This window comes from Giraffa tippelskirchi, chromosome 2, assembly GCF_054371585.1.
Source record: "Giraffa tippelskirchi isolate mGirTip1 chromosome 2, T2T-mGirTip1v1.2.pri, whole genome shotgun sequence".
In the NCBI taxonomy this organism is placed as follows: Eukaryota; Metazoa; Chordata; class Mammalia; order Artiodactyla; family Giraffidae; genus Giraffa; species Giraffa tippelskirchi.
Window position 1 is genome coordinate 232,029,308 of NC_137276.1, and position 17,495 is coordinate 232,046,802.

Consider the following 17,495-nt stretch of genomic DNA (forward strand, 5'->3'; position numbering starts at 1 on the left):
ATCAGATGTCTCTCTAAAGTCATAAACTTCACTACTCTGCCCAGCCTCTTCATCCAATGATGGTAAATGGAAATATTAAAACAGAGCTCTTATGAGGAAATGCAATGACATAAATGGAGAACTCCTTTACCAGGATGAGAATTCATCACCAAAATCTTTGCCAAATCCTAATAAAATGGATTTTCTAGTCTTTTTTTCCCTGCTCAGGATGTAACAGAAAACAGGAAACTCAACTCCAATTCGACTCTGTGGCCTGTGCTTAGTCATGCTGGCCCAGCACCTTTGCAAAAGTATGTTGCCTACAGTCTGAAGTATACAGAATAGCCCATTATCAAGCCTCTGACCTTTAAAGGTATAGCATGTTTCCATTCACAGAGATAAAAAGTTGCAGAGCAGAAAGCAACAATTATCTTGTTGGAAGTTTATAGGAACATTGTGACAAGACCTACCCAGACAGCTGCAAGAATAAAGGATTCCTGCACCAAGAGGTTGACAACAATGAGCCTCACCCCCCACTTTTTTTTTTTTTTTAAGTAAAAAGAGGCCTGATTCTTTAGGACACTAGTCCACCATCTTCTCAGTCTGCTGGCTTCTGAATTAAAGCACTATCACTTGTTCCAACAACTCACTACTTATCTCTGAATTTATTAGCCTGTCATGCAGCAAGCAGTACCAGTTTGGCTGTGGTAACAGGGATAAGAGTCTGGATCCATCTTTGGTGGTAAAAGGTATTACCTGTTAGCAGAGCAATAGAAGGATCACATGACCTAACCAGCTAAGTGCACACTGTTGTGACACCATAATGCTTATCATAAGAAAGTGCTTGAGTCTCCCCTGGTGGTCCAGCGGTTAAGAATCGACCTGCCAATGCAGGGGACACAGGCTCCATCCCTAGTCCGCAAAGATCTCACACGCTGAAGGACAACTAAGCCCAAGCCCATGTGTCACAACTACTGAGTCAGAGCTCTGGAGCCTGTGTTCTGCAATAAAAAAAAGCCACGGCAAGGAGAGGCCCCCGCGCTGCAGTGAAGACCGTGCAACTAGAGAAAGCCTGCTCGCAGCAACGAAGACCCGGCACAGACTTATAAATAAATAAAACGTGCTTGGAAGGGCCGGCAAAGACAAATAAGACATGCTTAATAACTTACCATTCTCATCAATGAAGAATAGGCTAAAAATACATTTAAAGTTCGGTTCATTTTCCTTGTAAACCAACTGCCACAACCGTCCCATTATGTAAGTCAAGACTAACATTTCGTAATTATTTACCATCCCTCCTTTGTAAAATCATTTCCAGCTCTTTCAATATACGAAAGGATAAAAGTAATTTGCTCTGGCAGGAAAGAACTATAGGAAGCTATGTGGGATACATTTCCTAAGTACTAAAGGATCATTTCTTTCCTCCAGATCAGCCTATGGAGAGGTACGAGGGATGCATAAAGTCTTTATGGCCGTCTCCCTGCACAACTGCCATGTGAAGTCACTTCTGCAGAGAATTCAAGTACTTTTCAGATGAGAAAAACATTTCTGGAGCAGTGAGCCAAAAACAAACTCTTCCACTATCTGCATTAACATATCGAGTGAACCCTGTCATGCGTCATTTATAAGAACTTCTTCTCCAAGAAATAAGAGCTGTGTCCCTTAGTCCAGAACCAGAAACATCTCAGCACAGAAAATTTTACTGAGTAAACTCCCCAAACTGGGTATTTTAAGGAAACAGTAGAAAGCAGCCTTATTTTCCTGACTGTTGTCAAGGACACCAATTTCATATACGGAAAAAAAAGGAAGTCCAGGAATAATTATTAAAATTTCAGTAGGTGGAATTTGATAGATTTACAAAAGAAGAAAATGGCTTTAATAGAATTCTCTCTACCTCAAAGCCAACATCGGCTCTTACTATCTGCCGCTCTAAACTGACAGTTCATCTTCAAAGACACAGAAGCAATTTGAGTTGAAATTTGTTTTTAAGAAACTCTCAGGGTTACCATTTCTCACAATTATCCTTCACTTACATTTACATTAACCAATATGAGGATAATAAGATAAATCGGAGCTGCAAACATAGCTCATTTCTGAGATCAAATACAGAATGTTTCTACTGAACACTTTTACAAGGATCATGTTTCTCAGATTTGTCTGTTTGTACTGGATAAATTAACTTTAAAAATCTGCAATAATTTCTTGCTGACCTCATCTTTTCCTTCTGGTTGGTTACGAATAGAACGCCAGTCAAAATGAATTTCAGTTGTTGCTGCTCATGCTCTGAGCTTCAGGAGGTATTTCTTGTATCCCCTTCCTTCTCTGAGAGCTTCTCTTTGCAACATGCAGCTTCACGGTTAACAGAGACTGAAAGAAAAAGGTCCCCTCCCCCATCTGTGTGTAGCACAAGCACACTCACCAAACACATCCCAGATAGTTCTGAAGGAACCTTATCACAGCCACAAGAGTTTTCCCACTTGTGTTTTGCAGACATAGCAGCCATGCCCCAATAAACCATCACACAGAAATCAAACGATAGCGTCTGCAGAAGGTCCGGTCCTCTCAGCCCCTGGAAGAAATCTAGCACCCTCCACACCCTTCGGACTCCCGAGATTTCTCACGCTTGCAAGAACACCCACAAAGTTATGAAAAAAAAAAAAACACACTTAAAACTCATTACTCCTAGTTCCATTCTCAAAGAAATCAAATGGGTGTAAATGTGAGTTGCTCATGGTACCCAACACTTTTCCAAATATACTCCTTTTAAGATGCACGTGTGTATGTAAATGCGTGTGTGTACATGCCACTTCAGAGGGTGTTTTATGTTTTAGTACCCCCCTCAAAATGGTAAAACCGTTCAATACCATAAGCTTTCTCCTTTGTAAGTCGCTTTCGATTTTCAGTGAATGTTTCAGGTAAAGAGTAAAAATTAGTAAAAAAAAAAAAAAAAAGACCAGGCCACTTGGGGAAATGAATTTACATGGGGAAAGTCAAGAACTGGCAACGCACGCAGTGAGTGAATCGGGCCAACGTAGACAGCTGAACCAACCAGCGCAGGTGCAGACAGCCTATCTGGCTGATGTAGCTCAAGCCCCGACGTTTTCTGTAACTTTTATTTGGGTCAAGTATATGAAAACCATCACTTCATTTCCTCCCGGTGGCTGCAACCACGTGGACGCGGAGCCCTGAAAGGAACGGGCCGGCTTCCTCACAGGGACTTGCCTTGGCTCAAGTCTCAGCCCCCCAGTTCTCTCACCTCCAGAGCCCGCGGAAGAGCTGTCAGTGGGCAGAGGAGGGGGGCAGGCGTGGGTGACGAGCTGCTGAAGTGTCGGGGCGCCCCGATAACACGGCGGCTGAGCGCTGGAAACCCAAGCCCCCGCCCCTCCCGTCTCTCCCTAGGTAACCCCGGGAAGCGTAAAGGAGATGGAATTAGAACAGAAGTCAGAGAATTTGGATGTGGTTTTCGATGTTAACTCAGGGGTCAGCTCTCCTTCCCTGCAAAGAACCAGATAGTAAATACTGTCAGCTTCACAGCCCATATGGTCTCCAAGTTGGAAGGGCTCAACTCTGCCATGACAGCATGGAAGCAGCCCCCAACAGCATGGAAATGAGCGTGGCTAGAGCCCAGGAGAACACTGCTGCTGCTGCACAATGAAATCTACATTTCCTGTCATTTACATGCACTGTGAAATATTCTTTTGATTTTTTTTTCAACCATTTAAAAATGTGAAAGGCGTTTTCTTAGCTCCCGAGCTGTGGAAAAACAGACAGTGGACTGGGTTTGGCTCACAGCTGTGGATGGCTGACCCTGGCACTCACTGAGAGATGGGCAGAGGTCTGTGAAAAATCCAGTCAAGGAGGAAGTCACGGCACTTGCGTGGCCAGGATGGAACCTACCTTGATATGCGCTGCTGGGTCTGGGACAGTCTGAATCATGACCTTCAGGAGGCCAGCGTGGCTACCATTCATTCAGCATCCGAGGCAGCTAGGAGACACAAAGGGGTGACACAGCCATGAGCAGCCACATATCTGCGTCCTGTTCTCCATCAGGCCTGAACAGAGCACACCCAACAGTAATGGAATCCCAGCGCTGCATTAAACGTTTGCCTTTATTAAAAAAAAAAAATTATTTTGTATTGAAGTACAGCCGATGAGGAAGGACAGGGAAGCCTCGTGAGCTGCAGTCCACGGGGTCGCAAGGAGTAGGACACGACTGAACGACTGAATAGCAATAGCCAATTAATGGGGCTCCCCAGGTGGTAAAGAATCTGGGGACGCAGGAGACATGAGTTCGATCCCTGGGTCGGAAAGATCCCCTGGAGGAGGAAATGGCTTCCACTCCAGTATTCTTCCCATAGAGGAGCCTGGCGGGCTACAGTCCGTGGGGTTGCAAAGAGTCGGACACGACTGAGGACACACAATGATTAACAATGTTGTGACAGTTTTAGGTGAACAGTGAAGGTCTCCTCAGATGTTTGCTTTTAGATATGAACAGTGGATGAAGTGACGAGAAACCTGACTTCTCTTATGTTGGGAATATCATGTAGTTTTAATCCCCATAACCCTAAGACGTCAAGCTCCCCAAAATCCAAATCAAATTCAGCTGATACACATCATTTTACATGAGCAGCATCTATGAGTGATCATTTAAAGGAAGAAATGAGACCCCCAAAATGATATTTTTTATTATATTGACAGAATTGGACTCTGACATTTCTACCCAAACTAATACCATCTACACATCTGTACTTTGGCCACCTAATGCAAAGAGCCAACTCACTGCAAAAGACCCTGATGCTGGGAAAGATTGACGACAGGAGGAGAAGGGGGTGACAGAGGATGAGATGGTCGGATGGCATCACTGACTCACAGGACAGGAGTTTAAGCGGGAGATGGTGAAGGACAGGGAAGCCTGGCGCACTGCAGTCCATGGGGTCACAGAGTCAGACAGGACTGAGCAACTGAACAACAAAACACATCTGTAAGCTTCCTAATTGCTCAAGTGCTCAGGCATGTCTGACTCTTTGAAACTCTATGGACAGACTGTAGCCCGTCAGGCTCCTCTGTTCGTGGGATTCTCCCAGCCAGAATACTGGAGTGGGGTGGCAGTTCCTTCTCCAAAGCTTCATAATTAGTCACTTAATAAAAAGCACAGCTACTGGCCACTGAGTGCATAAGCCGCTAAGGCTTTCAGGCTAAGGGCTCCCCAGGCATTGCTCCCTGAGCCCTAGCCCTAGCCCCCTCTCTGAGCGCTCACATTCCCATCATCCAGTTGGGAATGCGGACACCCAGTGTGTAAGTGTGTGCTTCAGACTCTCTGCGACCTCATGGACCGTAGCCTGCCAGGCGGCTCTGTTCATGGGATTCTCCAGGCAAGAACACTGGAGTGGGTTTTCATGTTCTCCTCCAGGAGATCTTCCTGACCCAGGGATCGAACCCGTCTCTTGCATCTCTTGCACAGGCAGGCAGATTCTTTACCACTGTGCCACCAGGGAAGCCCGTGGACACCCAGGGTAGTTACTAACTTATCCAAGATCACGTGGTTAATAAGAAACAGCGCCAGGATTCAAGTCAGACTGGCCTGACACCAAGAAGACCCAAAAGGCTCTTCGGTTTGACATAATTAGCAGGTTTCCCCCTGTATTTTGAAGATAATTTAATGCATTGAAATTTTAAACCCAAATGAATTAAATTTTAAGATACCAATATTCTAGGGATAAATACTTCACCCAGGATATTCTTTTCTTCAGATTACAGACCAGTGTGTTGTGGTTCTTTTCTGCCCTCCCACACCAGAACCACTCTCCACTTTCCCCTCCCACCCTGCCCCCCAGGGTTGACCCCTACAGGTGACCTTAGCTGGGCTCCCTTGCCTTCTGGGCCCAATCAAGTCTGACCAATGAGACACCATCTGGAGCTCAGGGGGCAGGAGAGAAGGGCAGTGGTACTTCTTCCCTGAAGCTACCCACCACCCACTCGAGGCCCCCTGCATTCCTGGCCACAGTCCAGCCAAAGCTGATCCCAAGGGGAACCTTTCCCATCCTCGGGACCCTTCCCCAGGGCTCCAGGCACCATTTCCCCAATCAGCCTTAGGCTCTCTGTAGGTCTGAGCCATCGGTTCTTTTCTGGCGCTGAAAACAACTTTTCTAATTTATGTTTTCAGGTGGCATCACTTTTTGACTAACTCTTACTGTTGTGTGTTTTCTTTTTCGTAAGTCAGGCCTCTGACCCTGAGCAGTAGTAAACTTCAGAATGAAAACAAGCAGCTTGATGACAGGAAGACAGACACAAAAGCAGACTTCCAAGTTAGCTTTCAAACACATCACTCCAGGGATCTGCCAGGGCTCTCACAGGAGTACATCTGTAATCCAGGCTTTCTGACCCTCTCCAGGTACAGACACATCCACTTTCAGCACAGTTCGGCTTCTCACGGGAAGCCTTCATCCTCGGGTCTGCATGCTTGGGGTGCGTGCGTTTTCAGTCACTCAGTCATGTCTGACTCTTTGTGACCCCATGGACTGCAGCCCACCAGGCTCTTCTGTCCACGGGATTTCCCAAGCGAGAATACTGGGATGGGCTGCCGTTTCCTTCTTCAGGGGATCTTCCAGACCCAGGGATTAAACCCTTGTCTCCTGGGTCTCGATGCATTGGTAGGTGGAGTCTTTACCTCTGAGCCACCAGGGAAGCCCTAATGCTTGGAGGGGGGTGGGGTGGGGTGGAGTCTATCCCCCAGGTGGCTGCAAGTCCCAAGAACAGGGGCAGCTTGGTTGTCCAAGAAGATGACAAAACTTGGAACCTCAGACATTATTTTTTCCTAAAGCCAAACTTCTTGATCCTGGGAAATATGCAATTCCCCCTTCAAGTCAAAATTAAGTCCTCTGGGGGATAATAGTTGCTAAACATGCAAAACAATGAAGCACTGTCCTGAAATTGACTAGGGGAGCGGTTGAAGGTAACGCATGTTCTTGGCAAACTAGGGGGAGGACAGAGGACAGGGGCCCGGCCAGAGGTCTCTCGGAACTGGCTCCCCTGGTGGTGGGGGGATTCCTTCAACTCCCCCAGGATGGCCTCCTCAGGGCTTCCTGACAATAGGAAGCCCCCACCCCCGCCACCCAACTGCTGCAGGACCCCGAGCTCAGGAACAAGGGTTCTTTTTGTAGGCTTCAGCATCTCCCCTAGGGAGCGCCCCCCCTGCACACACACACACACCACAAGCCTGTCCCCTACCCTCAAAGCCCAGGAGATTTAGCAACCGCCTCTGATCCTGAAATGCTGCAGAAGGAGGCTCTGGGGGGCCCTGAGCTCAGCTCTCCATTCCTGCTGGTGGGAACCCAGTCCCGGAGCCCCCGGGTGGCTCAGCAATGTGGCAGGGGCCCAAGGCGGGTGCATGGCTGACACTAGGCTCAGGGGCCGGGCCCACAAAGGAGCCACCCTGGACACTGCAACACGGTCATGTCTCAGATGACCGCAGCCCCTGGCAATATCGAGAGAGGAGAACGGTCCGGCCCGGTACAGGATTACGGGAAACAGGAAGTGGGCTGTTGTTTGAGGCTGCTCAGCGTGGGACTGGCTGACGGCCCAAGTACCCTGCATGTGTGTAGACACACAGAGAAGGCGGAGACCAGCTGGCTCACATTTTCCTGTCGTGCTACGGTGGGTTAAAAGAGGGTGTCTGTTCACGCTTCTCTGGGTCCGTTCCGCCCATGACAGTGGTTCCTCTCACTGAGTAGGGTCTGCTTCCCCAAGCCCTGTTCTTGGGCGGCCCCTGGGCCTTGCTTCATCCAACAGAGCACAGCACAAGGACAGCCCAAGTCTGAAGAGATACCAAGCGTTTCCACTTGTAACTCTCTAGCCCCATGGGAACCTGCCCAGGCTAGTGTTTTGCAGACGAGAGGCACGTGGAGAAAGCCCAGTCATCCAATCTCTCCAGCCAAGACCACTGATCATCCATCTGAGAGACCATCAAACCTGGGGCACGTGAGGGAAACTACAAAACCAAAACTGCTCAGGAAGGCTAATGTGAATGGCAGACCCACGGGCTCACGAGCAGAACAAATGCTACTTGTTTTAAACCACTGAGATTGGAGATATAGTGTTACGTGGCATTTTTGTGGCAATTACCAATATATACTATATGTTTTTAATAACCAGGTTACCTAGATGCCCCTCAAGACTTTCCCAACTAGAGAGATAAAAGGTGACTCCAATAGGAATTTCAAAAGAAACTGACTTCATCTCAACACACAAATAAATCATTTCCATTCATCTAAGAGTGAAAGTGTTAGTCACTCAGCCATGTCCAACTCTGTATGACCCCATGGACTGTAGCCCACCAGGCTCTTCTATCCAGGGAATTCTCCAGGCAAGAATACTGGAGTGGGTTGCCATTCCCTTCTCCAGGGGATCTTCCCAACCCAGGGATCAAATCCAGGTCTCCTACATTGCAGGCAGATTCTTTACAGTCTGTCTCAGCTACCAGACATGATCTCAAACCCTGAACCACCCTCAAAATGAGCTGGGAAACTGAAGAGGAACCGAGAAACTTCAACCAGAAGACTCTGGGATTCTCAGAGCCCTTCCCAGGAGCAGCTGATCCTCACTTGCCATGATGGGACCCTGCCAGCCTACTGGGGTTTCTAACTACAGTGAAACAGGATCAACACTCTGGATATCCAAGACCACAGATGCATCACAGAAGTCACAAAGGCCATTCGATCTGTAACCCAGCAAGACATAAACTTAATAACGACTGTTTATGTCTCATGTCTTTTATGGAGAAGTCTGGGGTACTTTCAAGGCATAAGGATGAAGCTGTGGGGAAGGGGATATATGGATTCCAGATGCAATACAGCCACGCCCTTCAAGGGGTGGAGAAGGGGAAACAATTGATACAGATACGCAGAGTTCAGTCCTGAGAGCAGGCAGCCAGGGGCACTGCAGGTGAGGGACACGGAGAGTACCCAGAGGAGGGAGAGAGCCACAGAGGTGCCACCACAAAGCCTTGAAGAGCAAGAGGCATGCGGATTGGCAGGAAGGCAGGGAAGCGGGGAACCAACGCTCCTCCCACCCCCCACCTTAGGGAGCCAGGGTATATGATCCTAGCCACCACCACCTCCACCACCAGGATCATCATCAACTCAAGGAACTTATGAACCAGTCAATGTCAATGAGCACCGAAGAACTGATGCTTTTGAACTGTGGTGTTGGAGAAGACCCTTGAGAGTCCCTTGGACTGCAAGGAGATCCAACCAGTCCATCCTAAAGGAGATCAGTCCTGAGTATTCACTGGAAGGACTGAAAGGAGATGAAGCTCCAGTATTTTGGCCACCTGATAGGAAGAGCTGACTCATGGAAAAGACCCTGAGGCTGGCAAAGATGGGAGGCAAGAAGAGAAGTGGGCAGCAGAGGATGAGATGGTTAGATAACATCAGCAACTCAATGGACACAAATTTGAGCAAGCTCTGGGAGAGAGTGGAGGACAGAGAAGCCTGGTGTGCTGAGGTCCGTCCATGGGGTCGCAGAGTCAAGACACAACTTAGCAACTAAACAACAACAATGCAAATGGTGCTGTCATCTTCCAAACCAGATCAGCTAAGAAGCGACTCCCCTAAAGCCCAAGAGGGTGACAGCTCTATCACCTTCCCCACTGTCTCTTCCCTCCACAAACACCCTCAACTGTCTTTGCAGTCATTTGGTGTCTGTTCTTCCTGCCATTTGAGAGGGTATTATGGATTTTTTTAAAAGCTCTTCTAATTCACTTTTGTGTTTCCAATGAGCAATTCTCAAATATTTAGTTGTTGATGAATGACGTGATCCTTTTATATTCCCGTAGGAGCCTTTTATTTTCTCTTTTACTTGCCCTTGAACCCTTGCAAAACTTGAATCTGTGTTGTCTAAAAACCCTTTCTCGACTACATACTTCTTGCAATAAATTCCTTGGGTAATGTATATGTTTATGACTTTGGATTACACGACCCAATGTTCTTTTATTATTGGGTATCTTGAAAACTGAAACGATCCCTTCTTCATTTCTGTTTTGAAAATGCCAGTGCTTACTACACAGAAAACAAATATTTAATTTGGGTTGCTTTAGATATAATTGCATAAAGTGCGGACTGGCACACAGGGCCAAAAGGAAAATAAGCACTGCGTAATTAGGGAGGCAGTACTGTCAGATGGTTAGAAGACCTGGATATCTGCAGGGCTGGGGCCAGAATAGAAAAAGGACACTCCCTCCCTGCTTCTCTTCCCAACCCAGTTCCAGCCTGTTTGAGAGGCCCCCACACAATCATGGGGACATTTCCTTCTATATGGCCCTGATCGCTGTACATCAGGTCTAGAGAAGCACACACAGGACCTGCCAATGGGATGGATCTCAAGGAAGGAGCCTGTGTCAGCCCCAAAGATGCCCAGGACAGTTTGGGCAGGTCCTGGGCAGGAGCTCTGGGCTCCCAGGAACTTCAAGTGCGGTGTGGATTGGGGGATGGGCAAGAGAAAGTCCTAGAAGGCCTGGGGGCACGGCTCCCGCAGATGGCAGTACATCTGAGCAGAGGTGTAGGATCAGATGCAGGATGGAAGCCAGATCCGGTTTCCCTCCTCAGTTCAGTCGCTCAGTCGTGTCCGACTTTTGCGACCCCATGAACCGCAGCACGCCAGGCCTCCCTGTCCATCACCAACTCCCGAAATCTACCCAAACTCATGTCCATAGAGTCGGTGATGCCATCCAACCATTTCATCCTCTGTCGTCCCCTTCTCCTCCCACCTTCAATCTTTCCCAGCATCAGGGTCTTTTCAAATGAGTTGGTTCTTTGCATCAGGTGGCCAAAGTATTGGAGTTTCAGCTTCAGCATCAGTCCTTCCAATGAACATTCAGGACTGATCTCCTTTAGGATAGACTGGCTGCATCTCCTTGCAGACTCTCAAGAATCTTCTCCAACACCACAGTTCAAAAGCATCAATTCTTCAGCGCTCAGCTTTCTTTATGGTCCAACTCTCACATCCATACATGACCACTGGAAAAACCATAGCTTTGAGTAGATGGACCTTTGTTGGTAAAGTAATGTCTCTGCTTTTTAATATGCTTTCTAGGTTGGTCATAACTTTTCTTTCAAGGAGCAAGCATCTTTTAATTTCATGGCTCCAGTCACCATCTGCAGCGATTTCGGAGCCCCTAAAAATAAAGTCTGCCACTGTTTCCACTGTTTCCCCATCTATTTGCCATGAAGTGATGGGATCAGGCACCATGATCTTAGTTTTCTGAAAAGGTCGCTCTATCCTCTACTGCCTTTAGTTACACAACTGTAAAATGGGGATAATCTTACTGTGGTGGAATAGAAAACATCCTTAGTCTTTGTACCAGTTCCTGGCAGAGAGCTCTTAAATTTCCTGAGTGTTAAGGGTGATGGGGGGGAGGGGTGGCTTCCCAGGTGGCTCAGTGGGTAAAGAATCCAGCTGCAATGCAGGACATGCAGGAGATGTGGGTTCGATCACTGAGTCAGGAAGATCCCCTGGAGGAGGGTATGGCAACCCACTCCAGCGTTTTTGCCTGGAGTATTCCATGGACAGAGGAGCCTGGTGGGCTACAGTCCACAGGGTCTGAAAGAGTCAGGCACGACTGAAGCAACTGAGCACATACACAGAAGCGTAACAGGACCATGTTTTTTTTTTTTTTTTTTTTGGAGGGGCCTGTGGCAGGTCTCAGCTGTGGCACGCAGGGTCCAGTTTCTCCACCAGGGAACCCCAGCCCCCCATATTGGGAGCAGGGAGCCCCATCCACTGAACCACCAGGAGTCCCAGGACCACATTTTGTTCTAATGAAGTGAGTCGTGATGGACCCCTCGATGGCTTCAGGCTGGTCTCAGAAGCTCTCAGCCTTGATGGGAGACCTGGAACGTTCAGCCCCACCCCATCCCTCTGGAGAAAGAGGAAGAGCTGGAAACGGAATTCATAACTGATCCTGCCTACGTGATGAACGGTTCCTAAAACCCCGAAACGACAGGATTCAGAGTTTCCTAGTCGGTGAGCAATCCCCATGTTCCCAACTCCTTGGAGAAGAGGGTCTGGTGCTCAGGGCCCTTCTGGACCTCCATCTGACAAACTTCCATCCATCTGTTCACCTGTGTCCTTCCTGAAACACTGTCATAGGAAGTACAGCGCTGTCCTGACTTCCGTGCTTCCTTCTATCGAATCACTGAATCCTGCGTCATAAAGCAAACTCCCCCTGGCTATCCATTTTACATATGTACCGTGTAGGTTTCAGGGCTCCTCTCTCAAATCATCCCACCCTCTTCTGCCCCCACTGTGTCCACAAGTCTCTTCTCTATGTCTGTGTCTCCTTTGAAGGTGAAAGTGTTAGTCACTCAGTCGTGTCTGACTGTTTGCGACCCCATGGACTGTATGTACCCTCCTGTATGTAGGCTCCTCTGTCCATGGAATCCTCCAGGCCAGAATACTGGAGTGTGTTGCCACTTCCTTCTCCCGGGGATCGTCCCGACCCAGGGATTGAACCCGGGTCTCCCACATTGCAGGCAGATTCTTTACCATCTGAGCCACCAGGGAAGCCACCTGTGTCTCCTTTGCTGCCCTGCAAATAGCTTCATCAATACCATTTTTCTAGATTCCATATATATGTGTTAATATATAATATTTGTCTTTTTCTTTCTGCCTTACTTCACTCTGTATAATAGGTTCTAGGCTCATCCACCTTATTAGAAATGAGTTAAATGTGCTCCTTTCTATGGCTGAGTAATATTCCACTGTGTACATGTACCACAATTTCCTTGTCCATTCATCTATTGATGGACATCTAGGTTGCTTCCTTGTCCTAGCGACTGTAAATAGTCTGCAATGAACTTTGGGATACATGTGTCTTTTTCAATTCTGGTTTCCTCAGAGTATATGCCCAGTAGTGGGACTGCTGGGTTGTGCTCTGTGACAACCCAGAGAGGTGGAATGGGGAGGGCAATGGGAAGGGGATTCAAGATGGAGGGGACACATGTATACCTATGGCTGATTTGTCTTGACGTACGGCAGAAACCTTCACAACACTGTTAAATAATTACCCTCCAATTTTAAAACCATTACTGAATCCTGGAGAGAGGCTGTGGGAACCCCCAACTGTAGCCCAGCTGGACGGAAGGATGGGAGCCTGGGGACCTGATGCTCTCCACTGGTCTCTGCAGTGGGGGGCAGTCTTGCAGGACTGAGCGTTTAGACTGTGGTGTCTGATACTAACTCCAGGAAGTCTCAGAATGAAATCAAACTGTAGGATGCTCAGTTGGTATTTAAGAGCTGGAGAACTGGCTGATGGAGTTGGAAAAGACACCACCTATTTGATCTCAGGAGGAAAAAAGGCCCCCAATTACCACCTCCGAATTGATGCTCTGCAATTTACACATGAAAATAAAAGACGCCTGAACCTCGGAAGACAAGCTATGACAACATATTAAAAAGCAGAGACATTACTTTGCCAACAAAGGTCCATCTAGTCAAGGCTATGGTTTTTCCAGTGGTCATGTATGGATGTGAGAGTCGGCCTATAAAGAAAGCTGAGTGCCGAAGAATTGATGCTTTTGAACTGTGGTGTTGGAGAAGACTCTTGAGAGTCCCTTGGACTGCAAGGAGATCCAATCAGTCCATCCTAAAGGAAATCAGTCCTGGGTGTTCATTGGAAGGACTGATGTTGAAGCTGAAACTCCAATACCTCTGGCCACCTGATGTGAAGAACTGACTCACTGGAAAAGACCCTGATGCTGGGAAAGATTGAGGGCAGGAGGAGAAGGGGACAACAGAGGATGAGATGGTTGGATGGCATCACCGACTCGATGGACATGAGTTTGAGCAGGCTCCGGGAGTTGGCAATGGACAGGGAAACATGGCCGTCCATGGCGTCATAAAGAGTCAGACACAACTGAGTGACTGAACGGAACTGAACTGAATTCACACAGGTGTGACACAAAATTTGGCCGGTGTCTATTCTAACTGGTTAGTCCCTGAGTAGAAGCACTGTTTGGTGAATCTCCCTTGCCTGCGACCGAAGGCCTTTGGGAGTCTTAGACTGAATCATGCTCCTGAAACCCCTCACAGGGCTAGGCACACAGTAAGCACTTCATAGGGCTTCCCTGGTAGGTCAGACGGTAAAGAATCTACCCACAATTTGGGAGACTCAGGTTCGATCCCTGGGTCAGGAAGATCCCCTGGAGAAGGGAAAGGCTACCCTCTCCAGAATTCTTGCCTGGAGAATTCCATGGACAGAGGAGCCTGGCAGGCTTTGTGGCATCACAAAGAGTCAGACTACTCACTGAGTGACTAACACTTTCATTTTTCTTTCAAGCACCTGATAAGTGGGCATCAATACTGGAAATACATGGGCTCACAAAGAGTCGGACACAATTCAGGGACTGAACTGAACTGAATACTGGAAAGAAAGCAAGCAGGCCGATACTGTATAAAATCCTGCAACTTGGTGAAAAATAATTCCCAAGAAATAAGCTGCTCACTTTTCATTAGGGTCCTTTGTCCTTAATTTTAAAATGGAATTTTTAATTTTAGGCTAACCAGTCATTAAGTGCAGACACATTAGGTAAAATGGCTCTGAGCAAACTCATCGTAACGGATCCATTCACTGCAAGAGCCAGTCGTGAGGTTCACTGATTCCAGATGAGTGGACATTAGGTATGTCAGTTTCTTACTATTAATAGCAAAGCTTACCCTAAGAACTGCACGGGTCTGACTCTCCCCTGGGCAGTGGTCTCCTAAATGGAGTGAGACGTCAGCGAGAGGTCCACCCGGGACCCACGATTTCAGGAGGCACCCCCCCCCCCAACTCCTGCAGGTGCAGAATCAGCACCCAAGAGGGAGCATCTCCTTGAAACTGGTGCCTCCCTCAGCTCAACCTGGCCCCAGCCCTGGCGCCTGCTCTCCCCAAAGTAAGCAAAGGAGATCAGTGGGAGGTGGAAAAACGAGAAACCAAATGTACCTCTACGTCTGTCTAAAGATAAGAAACTGAACTTCTTCAGTACACGAGGGCTTTATCTTTCCAGCAAGTATAAACAACTACTGCAACAGGCTGAACGGCTTCTATCACGCAACCCTTCACGTTGCTGTTCAGCCGCTCAGTCGTGTCCAACTCTTTGCGACCCCATGGACTGTAGCACACCAGGCCTCCCTGTCCATCACCAACTCCCGGAGTTTACCCAAACTCATGTCCATCGAGTCGGTGATGCCATCCAGCCATCTCATCCTCTGTCGTCCCCTTCTCCTCCTGCCCTCAATCCTTCCCAGCATCGGGGTCTTTTCCAAAGAGTCAACTCTTCACATCAGGTGGCCAAAGTATTGGAATTTCAGTGGGGTCATTAGGGTAGACCCTAACCCGATATGACTGGTGTCCTTATTTTTTTAAACAAAAACAAAAAAAGGGGGAAATTGTGAAACAGATTTGCATAAAGAGAAGACAGTGTGAAGACATAGGGAGAAGATGACCATCTATAAGCCACAGAGACGGTCCTGGGACAGACAGGAGGAACCAGCTCTGCCGTCACCTTGAACTCCAGAGCTGGGAGAGGACAGATTTCCGCTGTCTAAGCCACCTAGTCTGTGGTGCTTTGTCCCAGCATCCCTGCAGACGGACACATCTTTATTTTCCATCTTTTTTTTTTTAATAAATTTATTTATTTTAGTTGGGGGCTAATTACTTTACAATATTGTAGTGGTTTTTGCCATACATTGACATGAATCAGCCATGGGTTTACATGTGTTCCCCATCCTGAACCCCCCTCCCACCTCCCTCCCCATCCCATCCCTCTGGGTCATCCCATTGCCCCAGCCCTGAGCATTTGTCTCATGCATCGAACATGGAATGGTGTTCTGTTTCACATATGATAACACACATGTTTCAATGCTATTCTCTCAGAACGTCCCACCCTCACCTTCTCCTTCAGAGTCCATAAGACTATTTTCCATCTTTTAACTGATGAAGAGTACAGGCCCTGATGGGGTGTGGCCTCAGGAACCATGTCCAGTCTAACTGCACAGTTCCCTACTGGACCCAAACTCTGCTCACAGCCCGTCCCCGGCACCATGCACTGTTGAACCATCTACTCATCCCTCCTGCCTTAACATCAGGAGAGGAGAGACTCTTTTCTTTCAGTTCAAGGCATAAGTCAGTGTTACACCAGCCCCACCATAATCTCTTCGACCGCTGGAATGCTTTTTTTTGAGAAAAGCCTGACAGTCCTGAAGAGATAAGGGGCGCGTTTTGTAGATAAAGTGCTGAAATTCTCCATGTTTATTTTTATTTTTTTTGCATAGTTAATGAAGGCAGAGACTCAACCCGTGTGGGCCTCTCAAAATGAGGTTGCAATTGAATTCAGGTAAAATAACTGCTAACCAAACGTGGTAATAGGACAGAAAAATACAGCTATCATCAAAGCACATTCAAGAAGGTATCACACTGATCTGCGTCCCTTCAGTAACAGAGACAGTGTTTTATTACTTAGTTTCTGTTCTTATCACAATTCTTCAGAAGCACGGTTTCCTATAACTTTATACTATATAATACCACCTGTTAAAATAGTACTTAAGGATCTTAGAAATATATTCAATATTAAAACTATCTACTGCATAAAATGGTTCAGTAGAATACATATTTATAATATATTCTTCTAGAACTGCAATGGGCTTCTCAGGTGGCACAGTGGTTAAGAATCCACCTGCCAATGCAGGAGACCTAAGAGACTCGGGTTCAATCCCTGGGTCGGGAAGATGCCCTGGAGGAGGAAATGGCAACCCACTCCAGCATTCTTGCCTGGAGAATCCCATGGACAGGGGAGCCTGGCAGGCTACAGTCCCCTGACTCCTTGCAAGGAGTCAGATACAACTTAACAAGTAAAAAACAACACAGTTGCAATATCACTTTACTGGGAAATTTTTCTACTCTGAGGAACTTTTTCTTCCAAAGTATCCTGCTCCTTTAAAAACAGATTTCTCAAATCAATACTGCAATTATCCTTTAATTACATATAAATGAACAAATAGATTTCTCATTTTTGCTTATTATACTGGTGTCACTGGAAACTCAGAAACACAAAGTCTCCTATGTATATGGATGGATAATCCTTAAAATAAAGTTTTACATAATTATTCAGAAAATAGGAACTGAGCAGAGAATCATATAAATTATCAGCCCAAGACAGAACCCTTCTACCTCCTTGCTCAACATAAGAATTGCTGCCTATCTTCACAGTGTACTTTGCCATGAAGGGATCCTCATGAACCAACAATTTCCATGTCAACAAATAGCTTGAATAAAGAGAGATAGTAAGTTTAAAAAAAAAAAGCTCATCTCTGTAGACATTGTTCTTGGCTCTTTGTTTCCTCTGGATGGAGCAGAAGAAAGCAGAAAGCAGTGGAGAAAGGAGGAGCTGTGATGACTACGGAACTTACAAAGTGGCCTGTGATGACTACGGAACTTACAAAGTGGCGATTTTAAAAACTCCACAGTGTTGAAGGCAGGAAGA

General features: G+C 47.1%; 1 protein-coding gene across 6 annotated transcripts in view; it reads right to left on the minus strand.

The window, feature by feature from the left end:
• Positions 1-17,495, minus strand: part of ERG (ETS transcription factor ERG) — a 322,953-nt gene that overhangs the window by 221,062 nt on the left and 84,396 nt on the right. For all 6 annotated transcript variants that reach the window (XM_081573193.1, XM_081573198.1, XM_081573196.1 and 3 more), the window contains exon 3: positions 3,877-3,964. In XM_081573193.1, coding sequence (XP_081429319.1) covers positions 3,877-3,948 — 72 coding nt within the window. In that variant the 5' untranslated portion in view covers positions 3,949-3,964. The remainder of the gene's footprint in view (positions 1-3,876; positions 3,965-17,495) is intronic.